This window comes from Wyeomyia smithii, chromosome 1 (genome assembly GCF_029784165.1).
Source record: "Wyeomyia smithii strain HCP4-BCI-WySm-NY-G18 chromosome 1, ASM2978416v1, whole genome shotgun sequence".
NCBI classification, from domain to species: domain Eukaryota; kingdom Metazoa; phylum Arthropoda; class Insecta; order Diptera; family Culicidae; genus Wyeomyia; species Wyeomyia smithii.
In genome coordinates, this window is record NC_073694.1 from 200,302,036 (window position 1) to 200,315,683 (window position 13,648).

The window sequence follows — 13,648 nt, forward strand, 5'->3', positions numbered from 1 at the left end:
GGATCATTTTCTATTCTGGCCTTTTAAAGCACTTTTCGGCGATTCTAAGCTCAATTTGGGATCATTTTATATTTTGGCCTTTTCTGGCCTTTAAAAGCACTTTTCGGCGATTCTGAACTCAATTTGGGATCATTTTCTATTCTGGTCTATTCTGGCCTTAGGAAGCACTTTTCGGCGATTCTGAGTTTAATTCGGGATCATTTCTTAGTTTGGCCTTTTCTGGCCTTTAGAAGCACTTTTCGGCGATTCTGAGCTCAATTTGGGATCATATTCTGTTTTGGCCTTTTCTGGCCTTTAAAAGCACTTTTCGGCGATTCTGAGCTCAATTTGGGATTAATTTACATTTTGACCTTTTCTGGCCATTAAAAGCACTTTTCGGCGACTGTGAGCTCAATTTGGGATCATTTTCTGTTTTGGCCTTAAGAAGCACTTTTCGGTGATTCTGGACTTTAGAAACACTTTTCGGCGATTCTGAGCTCAATTTGGGATCATTCTCTATTTTGGCCTTTTCTGGCCTTTAAAAGCACTTTTCAGCGATTCTGAGCTCAATTTGGGATCATTTTCTGTTTTGGCATTTTCTGGCCTATAGAAGCACTTTTCGGCGATTCTGAGCTCGATTTGGGATCATTTTCTATTCTGGTCTTTTCTGGCCTTAGAAGCACTTTTTGGCGATTCTGCGTTCAATTCGGGATCATTTTCTATGTTGGCCTTTCTGGCCTTTAGAAGCACTTTTTGGCGATTCTGCGTTCAATCCGGGAACATTTTCTATTTTGGCATTTTCTGGCCTATAGAAGCACTTTTCGGCGATTCTGAGCTCAATTTGGGATCATTTTCTATTCTGGTCTTTTCTGGCCTTTAGAAGCACTTTTCGGCGATTCTGAGCTCAATTTGGGATCCTTTTTTATTCTGGTCTTTTCTGGCCTTTAGAAGCACTTTTCGGTGAATCGGGGCTCAATTTCTTTTTTAGCCTTTTCTGGCTCTTAGAAGCTTTTCTCGGCGACTCTGAGCTCAATTTGGGATCATGTTTTATTTTGGCCTTTTCTGACCTGTAGAAGCACTTTTCGGAGATTCTAAGCTCAATTTGGGATCATTTTCTTTTTTGGCCTTTTTTAGTCTTTGAAAGCGCTTTTCGGCGATTCTGAGGTGATTTCGGGATTATTTCCTATTTTGGTCTTTTCTGGCCTTTAGAAGCTGTGAAATAAGGACCCCCCTACTTGACCTTTCCCTCGCGCTTAATTACAGGAAAATAGTCACACACATTTTAATGACTACCATCCTTATAATTGCCGATAATTGGCGGGGTATCAAGAGCCACGATAAGAAAGAGCGGTAGAGTTTAAATATGAGCGTGTAGAGGGAAGGGTAAAATTAAAAATCACCCACTTACAACGGTAACATAGTAACCTTTCTTTCCGTTGTGGTCATTAGAGATGCAGAGGTAAACTCGGTCTCTGGCAGCAACGCTTGTAACACTTCCATCATTCCTCCCCTAATCGACCTATGAACGTAGCCGGCGCCTTCGTCTCTCAGTCGATAGTAACAATTATCGTACGATATACCAGTCCGCGTGAACCAATTCGGAGATTCGCTGAGATAATTTATTCTCTCAGAGATTGAATTTCCAATAGCTCGGAGTGTCAAAGCAAAAGAGAAGAATCGCGAGATAATAATTATCGGAAGAGAGAAATGATTGCGATCGCTTGAACAATTATCCCCCTTTTTTTCTGAGTCGCAAGTATTGACAGTAAAATAGACTTTCATAGTTTAACAAATGTTGCTATGTTAAACAAACAAAAATCTGCACACATTTTAGAAAAAATGCGGAAACACAAATCGATTCGAAAAAAAGTCGGCAAGTTATGCAAAAAGTAAAAACAAATATTTGCAAATTGAAAAAACAAAATCACCAACGGACTCTGAAAATCTGCATTTCACAGACAAATCTGTAAATCTTGTATCCCTGTTTTTTACTGCCTTTTGGTTTTTTAACCGGTTACAGTTTTTTTCTCTCTCTGAGTTTTTGGTTTGTGCAAAACTCCTTTAAAATCTAAAAATGTATTAGGACTTCGTTTTTCGAGTTTTAAAATCATTTTTACTGGAATCGTTTTACTTTATTCATACTGTTCGACTATTGTGATCCCCATAAATCGTAGTTTCACATAAAAAAACTCTTAACGACCACTCACAAATTGTTCATTTACCGCCTTTACAGAGAGTGCATCGAGTTAGACCACACAAAAACGTGTCGTAAAAATTGCACTGTAGAAGACTACTCTAGAAAGCAGTTAAAACGCCATCAGAAGAAAAAATCCTTTGATCAGCAAATGACCATGCGGCCATCGCCGATATTGATGAGTTTCTTTATGCCTTTCCAGTAAAACTCGGGCCCAAGAAGGAGGCTCAAATACCACCAGCAATGACAGACTACGACTCTAACGAACATAGAATCAGCACAGATGATGAAAAAGCTCTCATCAGAATACAAACAAAAAATAACGGCTGGCTGTGGCGATGCGTCCGTCCAGTCCGGCAGCTATAAAAATCGAAAAAAAAAACTCGCCAACGTTGCCTCCAGCGACAGCATTCGGGTGCAACACGTGTTACATGCCAATTTGAAGAAACCGGGAGCTCTAAAAATTGCTCTTAATTGGCGGCGGAGTGATGGGATTTTGTATGCTCGGACATGATTACCGGCGTGATTCATTTATTGTTGTTTCTTGAAATACGTGATTCGTTTCGCAGAATAATCTTTGCCATATTAAATCGTTAGAAAATTATTTGAACGTAATTAGAACGATCGATGTTCATCGTTTTATTCACTTTAATTAATTATGGCACCAGATCATTAATCAGTCGTCTTAATCTCATTCTGAAAATCCAATCCAAGCTGATTGAAGCGCTTTCGCTGTTTTTTCGCCGTGTCAAATAGTCGAGTTCATTTATTTGAAATTCCGAACCAGTTTCCCGTCTTCTTAAGGATCTACCTTTTTCTTTTTTTAATTAAAATCGAATTTCTACTAAACAGTAGCCGTCCGTCTATTCACAATAGATTAGATTTTCCCAAATCAGCTATCCTTTAAAACCAAACGGAAGCAGCCCGAGTGGGATTTTTTTTCTCAAAAAGCTGTTTGAGGAAACACAGTGTTAAATTTGCATTTCTATTCTAGAATGATAAACAAACCGAAGAATCGAAGTCGAGTTTTATTTGAACGAGAGAACGAGAGATATAGAACGAAATTTAGAAAATTAATGGATCAAGAGCCTACAATGAAAATAGGTTCGAGTTTTTCAACTCACCGTTAGATTTATAATTGAAAAATATAAAATTCAACAGCCAGACTCACGCTGAGAGTGAAGTGAAAGTAGCAAAAAAAATCCTCGACTGCGAATGTGCCAATTGACTTTTATTTTTATTTATTATATTTTTTGTAAGGATTTTCCCATACTAACTGACACTCAATTTCGAACAAACGGTGCTGCATAGTTTTTGCTCTCTCTATTTTTTGTTTTTCAATTTTCAAACTGACCTCTCTAACCGACGGCAGCAACTGCCGGCAATGTCATGCCCGACCTATCTCTAAACCGATTATTTTGTTGCAAACTCTGGTTTACTGGCCTACCGGCGATGCGATGACCCCTTGATGTTGCGTCCATTATTATCTCAGCTGTGCATCGCATCGACAAACTCATCCCGCTGCCCGAAGGGGAGGAGCTCTCAGTGCGGTATTTTCCGCTCAACTGCTCTTGCTTTTATGGTGACCTTTTTTATGAATGACAACAAAAACCTGACCAGCGTTGTAATGTTGGTGATATTAGTGACATATGGTAGTGAAATTAATAACATATTTAATAGATTTTTTCCAGTAAATTTGAACTAGCTTTCACTGGAATCCCAAAAGAGCAACACTGAACACTGAAAATATGATTGACAATCTCAAAAAAAAAAGTCGATCTCCCTTCGGGACAAAAGGTCATGTAAACAATAAAAAAACGAACCGAATCGGCCAGCATGTGACCGAGACCCTAGGCCAATTAATAATGTTTTCTGTGTGGTAAACTTCAACATCCGTTCAAATTCCTACCGGGCGAAACATAGTGCTACAAGCAACTTGTAATCTACAACAATGATGTTTTGTGTCCGTAATCCGACAAACAGGAAAGTGCATCTATATTTTACTTACGGTGCCTTGAACCTAGCAGCAGGGATTTCATTGTTGCAAAGGCAATCAGTGAAAGAAAAACATCCTGCAACCAGTCGGAAATTATCCGTTTAATTACTACTTATGCAAACTATTGCGAAACCCATCCATATCATCCCCTAGCTGATAAAATGGACCTTCATGGTTCTTCATTCTTGAATGAACATGTTCTTTGCGAATATATTTACTCACAAACTTTGCATCCACGGAGCGCACCATGCGTGAATATGTGTTTTTCGTTTACCTAACCACAGCCAAAAGAAAACACCAACAAAAACACAAACCATCATAATTAAAATAATTTTCAGTCCCACAGCACTCGTGGCGCACCGGGGAAGGGATGTTGAGATAATTACTTTTCCCACTTTTGCAGCTTTGCTACTTTTCCCCGTATGGTAACATCTGGGACAGAAACATGGTTGCACTGACTGTCACCATCAACATGACACCGACCAGAAGAATCTGGTTAGTTTCTTCGACAAGAACTTGAAATTATCTCTTTGAGACTTGTTGCTTGTGGACTGTTGGCAACAAAAATTGATCGCAAAAAAATCACGTTTAGAAAATAGAAAACGTAACATGCCGCGCGCATCTCATTATACGGAAGCCATTATATTGACGAAATAATTATTGATTCACAATTACGGGTTGTTGATTCTTGAATGTGCAAATATGCCGAATTAAAGAATTGATTCTTGAAACTTGCAGAATTCTTAAGGTTCCCAAACTTAACCACAAGTTGACCAATAAAATAATCCCGAGTTGTTTAAATTTCGAAGAGATTATCGGCTAACTAAGGATTCCCGAGAGCAGTTCTTAAGTTTAGTAAAGATAGCAATGTATGTAATTTTTAAGTGAATGCGAAAAATGAACGAGGGAAGACTCGAACGCGCAATCTCCGATGTCTCTGGCATGGCTTTTAAACAACTAAACTGAGAATGTACTTTTCCCTGAAACCAATGTCATATCACCCTCTACTATTGTGTCCCGTTCTTAGCACGTCCCGATCAATCACACACACTGTCTCGTGAGATTTATTTTTGGGATTGAGAGAGAGTGTGTGTCTTCTCACACTCAGATACTTATATATCTACGGTCAATGTGTTCAGTCGGAGTTCTCTCAACAAGCGTGTACGACCGAAGAGCTCCGTTATGCTTCAATTACCTTACGAACTAATTTCATTTTTTGTCTTTCGATTACATTCTAAGTTTAGATAAACACTTGCCATTCCGGAGACAGAGATTGTGAGCTCGAGTTCCATGTAGATGAAGATTATTTTTGATGTCTCTCAGAAAGTTCCGCTATCTACGAATGTAAAATGAAAATCTCAAAACGGAAATTGTAATTTTATTATTCAATCTACTGTTCTTTTGAACTTTGCAAAGCCTTGTTGAAACGCAGATTTCGACCTCTGATCGATTACTTAATGCTTGTTTTCCCTAACATAATCGTCAGAATATTACGCCTATTTAACCGAGAATGCGCTTTTTTTACTATATAATAGTCTGCTACTGTCTATCATTTTACTGGTGGATGAAATAAAGGACCATTCCAAATAAGTTGCAGCGGTTACCAGCAGCGGTAGCGGTAGCAACCAGGGCTCAACATTTTCGAAACGAAACAATGGAACTGATTATTTCGCGCTGTCATTTCGATTCGAACAGTTTAACTTTCACGTGATTCCTTCCGGCTTCCGCTTTTTTCTCACTTTCCCGTCTGTTGTTCATCGGATCGTTTCAAATGAAACTGATGACTATTTCAATTGACGGAGAGAGAGACTCTTTCATTTCCTTCAGCGTCTGAATTGAAACTAGCACCGCAGCGCGTCGTTAAATGATAGTTTTCTAATACCGCAAGCCGCAGTTAAAACGGCAATAGCATCCAATAAAGACGTCACGCAAATTCCGATCAATATATCGGAATGTTTTACGTTGTTGATCACTGGCGCTGCGGATTGTGAAACTGGTTTTGGTGTTCTCCGTTTCATATCGTCACAGTTTTCTTTTCTCCCTCTTTCCCATATTTGCGCAAAGTACTGTATGGAAGCCCCCTGTCTCCGTTAGCGCTCTTTGTCATTTTCGATTGAGAATCGTCATGTGAGTGTGACGGTGATAATCTTCTGTTTCACTTAAAACGCATTCGTATCATTTTCTAGCCCTTCAGTTGTCAAAATCAAAGCAAGAGCTTTCGAGTAGTTTTCATGTGACTCACGTAAAATAAAGTTATTCTAAACTGCAGGCACTCTGACTGTTAAATTTCTTGAACCCATAGTGTTTGTTCCATTCCTATTCAGTTACGTCCTATTTGTGTGTGCAAATCAAAATCCGGTAGCACTTAAACTCTTATTTCGCAAAAATTACTACAAAATATGTAGGTAAGGGTTGTATGAAATAATGACGTGGGACAAATATAAATATTGATTTTAACTCTTGTTTAACAAATTTCACTACACCTGTTATACACCGTGTGTTTTATACACCGTGTATCTAAGAGCTTCACTTGCTACCGTGTGACGAACAAGAATGAAGGTGAGTTTTCACACGCAATATTTTGTATCGAGTTAAGCGTAGATTCTTGCGTTGAAGGCGTGGCCACGCAGTCTCGAGAAAGAGAAACGAAACAAAACACTTTGTTGAGTCAGAATATGTAAGCAGTGGAATTTAGTCCGTCCATGTTATTATCCGTGCTCGGGAAGCAAGGTAATAGCGAGGGAAATGTATGGGAAAGCTTGAACTTGGAACTCTTCACCTATTTTCAACATTAAGCAGTAAAGCAACAATGTAAAACATTATATCAAACAATTGTCACACATTTTATCCACCGACTAGCATAGAAAAGACATAGTCCTACGTCAAAAAAAAAATAAATATTCAATACACATCATTTAAAACGTCAAACGAGGAAAAATAAAAATACTATCATCGGACGATTAACGCTTATTCGCTAGAAAATCTTTCAGTACAAAACAGGTTTGTCTGACTATCAGAATTTCAAATTAACGCGGCTTGTTTTTAATAGCCTTCATTTTTAAATCGTTTATCTAGGGGTTTATTCTTCGTTGAGTTCACCCAATTCAGTTACTAATTATTCACTGACTTGAACAAACCTTAGTATTATTTTTTCTGATTTTCATCTTAATTCTCAAATGGAAATAACACTGTTATTGTTTCTTTTTCTAAAGCAGCGTTGCGAAGCGAGCAAGCAGCAAAACCTTTCTCCTCCTGTCTGCTTGAGAACGACACATATACTACGCTTCTCAAATCTTTTGCACACACGCTTTCAAGGCACTCTTTATTCTTCGTACATTCCCTGAGTAGCAACAAACGCACACCGACACGCAAAAACTCTTTTGTATTACTACTCAGCGACTGTAAAAGAGTACACGAGTTCGTGCTAGCGAGTAGGAGTACTCGACCATAATTGCTCGACCAGGAGGAGTGCTTGAAAAACTATGCTGAACTAAAAAAAACTAAAACCCGGTTCTGCTTCATGCATCGACAGCCGACAGTGGGACGAAGAATATGTAAAGTGTCGCATACTGGCACGTGTAGGATATTGGACTGATTTGGTAAGTTTTTACAGCAGTCTTATGCAAAACCAGCCGAAACAAACCGATGCGGAAGTAGTCCGAATCCTTTTTATGTTTTTATCCGTCTGCAACCATCGCAAAGCATCTAGAAACAATTGTCTTCGGCTGGTCGTTCTCGTGAGTAAGGGAGTAGGTACACACGAGTACACACGAGTACACACGAGGAGAGTAGACGGGAGAAGGAAACGAAAAGAACGAGAAATAGCTTGAATAGAGAATTCTCCACTGTGTGACAGCGGTAGCAACGAGAACCTCACATGATGTGTTGCATACTGCTTACGACCAAGACTAACAACACTGTTCTAAAATGTTTAGCAGGAGGGATTAGAATTTGCGCGGAATAGTAGATAACAACATAAAAGATTAAGTGTTTTCCTGCTACCATTAGCGATACTGCTTACCGTGCCACGTACGTGCTGGTATAAAATACCCGTTATGTAGTTTAGCCAATTGACATATCGAGAACAACATTCGAATTGTTGCTCATGCCAATGGAAGTCGACCTTAGAAGTTTCGTTTAACGGTTGGTCTCAAATGTTTTACCTTCTCGAAAAAAGTCCCCATTCCAAATTACAGCTCAATCGAGCAGCAGCCGCTCTCTCAGAACTAAGTATAGTCACGGAATCTCATTACCACAGTAGAAAGAAATTCAAGGCAAACTTCTTTTTAAAGTGCTGATACTAAACACCTTGTTTCCGACAACCGCATGACAGCTCATGCAACAACGAAAAATAGTGATAAATTGTCAGGGAGTAAAATCGGAAAAGAAAATTGGTCCTCTCCAGGGTTTCAGTAATTTATGTTTCAGTTCATTCGGTTAATAAAGTAAGTCTAGCAACAGACCGGAATCCGGGCGGTCGTTATTTTCTGTGCACGTGCGGGGGATTATGTACTACAAGTCTCCGTCAAATATCTAAAAAATTAACTTAGCCTTCGCAGTTGGACTCCCGGAAGTCGTGCAGTCGAAACTTCACTTTTTCACCGATGAAAACAATATAAATTTTTGTTTAATGCCAAATGACTTAGAAATGCATGAATCGTCGAGACCCGGTGTTGTTTAGATTTTTTTTTTTTTTCAACCGACAGTCTGATTGAGCTGAAATTTTGCATTGGACTTTTTCGAAAAAACGCAGCTTGGGAACCCTACTGCTAAAGGAAATTCGAAGGTCTAATTTTTTCCCATACACGCCATTGGCACTCTAATCACCAGTAATGCAGAACCCTGATATTGAAAAGAAATTAAAGATCAAAGGCTTTGGGGGTGGGAAACTTGTATGCGAATGTGAGTACCGCGATATGACTTGAAATGTGTGTTGGGATTGGAAAAAAATTTAATTGGGATTTGAAATATAATTCAAAGTTTATTTCAGCACAATTACCTACCACAATCTGGGCCCATAACCTAACACCTCACTCTAGTTTTAACATTTACTTTATTTTTGTGAAACAATCTTGCACCTTCCTTAAATTTTGGGACATCTATCCTATGTATGGTCCACAATCTCAATCAGCAGGATGAACAACGGGATTGGAATGGGAATGCGATGTAAATTTTGATCTTAAGTGGTATTTGGTTCAGAATATGAATCTTGATGGAAGTTGGAATTGGGATTCTAGAAGAAATTTCGATTGAATATAGAATTGTTATTAAGATTTATAGTCGGATATGGGTTTGAATTCAAGTTTGGATTGCTTTTTTCAGTTTGAATTTCGATAAATATTTCTATTATGGCCTGGATTAGAATACAGATTTGAATTTGTGTTTAAAAAATTTTGGTTAGGCATAGGATCAATAACTGGACTGGTATTAGAAACTGGATTCAGAATTTAATCTGTATTTGGACTTCGATATCAATATCGATATGAAGGTTGGTATTAAGCTGATATTTTTATTAGGTTATTGGGTTAAAAAAGAACATACACGTACCAGTATTTAAAAAGTACCGTGAGCCAATAATTAGCAACTAAACTATTTTTAAAACATTGTGTTTTCCAGGGCTTGTGTATTCAACACAATTATAAAACGGAAACAAACGTTCAAAAACGATCCTAGGCAATTAGGATTAGAATGGCAATTAGGATTAGATTTGGATTAGAATGTACGTTAAGATTCAGAACTGAATTAAAATTTAAGTTAAGACTAGAAAATAGGATATAAAATAAAAAATTACATAACTAAGTTTTGAAATCCAGATGGATTTACATCTTGCACTAGTTCAGAATCAATATTCTAAGTGTATTCTGGGGTTCGAATTCTAAATAAGAGATTTGAATTGTCAATTCCAGATCATGGATTTCGAATTTAGGAGTTTTTTGATGCTAGATTGTTCGTCTCTAGATCCGAAATCCTAATTATTATTCATGGAATTCAGAAAACTCCAGTTTCCTAGAAATTTCAATCTATTGCTAAAGTGTTGTTCACAGTTCGGATTTCTGAATATTTAGTTATGAATTCCAGATTTTGATGCCCAAATTTCTAGGTTTGAACTCTGGATTGTAGATTTCTAGACTACCATGGGATTCCCTATTCCAAATCTCGAAATCTGGATGCTTAAATTTTAATGCTGAAACCTACAAGCTAGATTTTGGATTCCCAATGGAGGATTTTGTACATTTTACCCTGAAGCTTGTGAAGCAATTTAAATCTCATCGTTGCCACTGTTTCATTACCATTAAAAAGCATATCAAACGCACAGTTTTCTGACTCCGTCAACCGCCACTACCAACTTGATTGAAGTTGACTTCACATTATTCTCACTTCCTTTTATTCTCGCTCCACCAAGGACTGCAGCCAAAAAAAAAGATCAACAAACCGCAACGACCATTTGTGCGGTGGAATAAATGTGCATTTGTCCTATCACCACCTTAATTAAGGTGGCAAAACGGAGCCCATTTCGGTACGCCGTAGCAGTACGCCATTGCGCTGAATTATTCGGCCGGTTTCTTTCATTGCAGGATAAAGGATAATAATTTCATTCTCCATTCATCCGTCCAACAAGCACTCACTCACTTCAGCAGAACATACGATGGAGGTCAGACCAAAGGAGTAAAGAACATAATGCATCATGCTCTGCTCCGTCCGGGGATTATGAACCTCCGGCAGCAATATGGCGCACAATCACACATACACACACACATATACAAAGTTTACACGCACTGTAGCAAAGTGTATACTTACAATTCGAAAACCATATAGAGCATGCCTTCGGAGCTGTACGTTTCCAGCAGCTCGACAATATGCGGATGTTTCAGCATGTGACATATTGTTGCTTCTCGTTTCAGATCTGCGTTGGGAGAAAATACGAAAAAAGCGTCGTTAAAAAGTGAATGATAATCAAAAAAAATATGCTGGAAACGCACGGTGCGCCAAACAACCAGGGGCTCACTTAGGAGATCAAATTGGGTCGTATGAAAAACGTTCCGCATTATTATTCCTCGCTGGAAACACATTTCATCCAGGAGAATGTTTTTAAGCAACACGCAAATAATAGATCAGCTGAGACGACGCCTTTTTTTCTTTGCTTCTGTAGGGTGAACTGATAGAGAGTATCGAGCTTCGCTAACATTGCAGATTGAACTCAACCAGTTGCGAACTGAGTCAGCAAAGTCGAGCTTGGGTTAGAGTGGTTCAATAATCTTAACCGTTATAAAATATAACTTTAGAGAGCAACAGAAGAAGATCCTTGAACTGAGCTAACCTAACCGTGAGTCAGAAATCGCTGAGCTTACAACAAGAACGAAAGACAAATAGTTGCAAAGTTAAACAATTTTCCGCACCAGTAGAATTTTCCACCGAAGCAGACCAAAAGCGCTGTCTAGTGCAGTCGAAGGCTGACGAGTTGTGGACGTTGTAAAGGAAATTACGGCAAGTCATCCAGGTAGGTAAAACACATCGGGCTTGGAATTTGTAAGTTCCACACGGCGCTGGCAGTTGTTGAAGAATGCCGGCTTAAATTTCATTTCCGCAAACCGCTTTAGTTGCATTCCAAATATCGTTCATTCTATGGTTACTTGGGAAGAACTAAACAAAAGAACAGCAGTTCCAAACAATTCTAATTAGTGAAAGATTTTAGTAGTTTTACTCAGGAAAACTTGTGTGGTCCGAAACATCGACCCACCGCCTACCAGTAGCAATAAAATAGTCGTTCATGGCCGGTCACTCCGGTGACCTGTCAACAATCTCATTACTTGTCAACGCATTATTCAGAACAACGACAATTTGATTGGTTTGGTTCTGGTTTTGACTGCCCCCAGCCGAGCCGGAACGAGCGTCACCAATAAAAAGCTTTTATCTTTACTACAGTTCGTAAAACAACAGATTTATATTGCACATTTCAAAATTTTTACCGTTGAAGATAACTGTGTCGTTCGACTCAGATGAGACAACTTTCATGGCCGCTTATTTTGCATTACATGGCAAACACACGATATTATGTGGTTTATCTTCACGAGTCAGGGTAATGCACAGTGATTTCAAATCATTAAATTAAGAAACTCTATTAGGTGCACCACTAGAATCTCGTTGTTTTTTATTTTAATACAACTTTACAATACAACAAAAGTACACATTTACTTGGAAATGGTTTGGCGAGTGACTCCTAATACCGAAACAAGCTGTTCCTGCGTTTGGCATGGATCATCATCGAGCATTTTCTCCAGTTCAGTGTCTTACAAGGTTTTTGGCCTTTCTTCACGCAGACAGTTGTCTTGTCAACATTAAAATTACCGTCTTTAAAGTGAGGAAAACGATCACGTCACGTTGTTAAACCAACATTTCCGTAAACGTTTTTTTAACTCTCGATTCATTTCAGCCGCCGTTTTTTTTTACATAATAAGTAACATAACACTTCTGTTATATAAAGAGAAATATAACACTTCCCGCAAATAACGATTACTTTGCACAATGGTCCAGAAACCGAATTTAGGGGGAAATTTGGGTCTAGAGCTCTATAGCAACATTTTAGAGAAAAACTTTCTTCTACAAAGTTGTTACATATGATAAAGCGCTCATTTAAAAAATTTCAAAAATTAGAGTGACTAACATTTTCGATGCAATCAAGTATCTAATTTTTTTATCTTTGTAGATAGAAGAAAAATTTGTTCTACAATGTTATAGCTCCATTAATTATAAGTAACTCTGTAAAAAAAAAAGTTTTTCTCTATCTTTGAAAACAACCGATTTATATTGAAAAAACATATTTTACGCTCTAACTTTTTTATTTCAAGTTTCATCTCAAAACTGTCTTTGAACGACTTTTAGAGCTTTTTAAGAGAAACAATTTGCAATGCTGCCATCGTAAATATCTCAAATTTACTCAAAATTTACTCAAAATATGCGTTTTTCATTTGTATATCATTCTATTTGGGGCAAACATAAAAACTATCTCTTGGTCTCAGTTTTAAGGCATACTTGACTCTAAAAATGTAGGAACTTTTAGAAATACGTTATTTTTTAAATTTGAGTAAATTCAATTTTAAAACAAGCCGAAAATTTCAATAATTAAAGCACCCAGATATATTTTTTGGTATTTTTTCTTATAACTAGACGTAATTACCTTTAATTTGCCCCAAAAAGATCGAGAATCAATCAACTGGTTCAAAAGTTATGAATTTTTTTAAAATAAATACATCGAACACAGTAGTTTTTTCTGGTCACCCTATTTAGAAGTTGGTCACGCAAAGTGCTTCAATTGTGCTCAAAATCGCAGGGATGCATCTATGTTGAAAATAATCAAACCCGTATTGTTTCGTTGGTTTGTTAAGAGGACCAGCTCCGAGTTAGGGTGACCATAAAAAACGGCTATATTCGATGTATTTTATTTAAAAAAATTCATAACTTTTGAACCAGTTGATCGATTG

The 13,648-nt window shown here is 37.9% G+C and overlaps 1 protein-coding gene across 18 annotated transcripts in view; it reads right to left on the minus strand.

Annotated features, from left to right (window-relative positions):
- LOC129718965 (peripheral plasma membrane protein CASK) overlaps positions 1-13,648 on the minus strand; it is a 692,936-nt gene that overhangs the window by 603,389 nt on the left and 75,899 nt on the right. For all 18 annotated transcript variants that reach the window (XM_055670234.1, XM_055670239.1, XM_055670250.1 and 15 more), the window contains exon 3: positions 10,968-11,073. In XM_055670234.1, the coding sequence (XP_055526209.1) occupies positions 10,968-11,073 (106 nt within the window). The remainder of the gene's footprint in view (positions 1-10,967; positions 11,074-13,648) is intronic.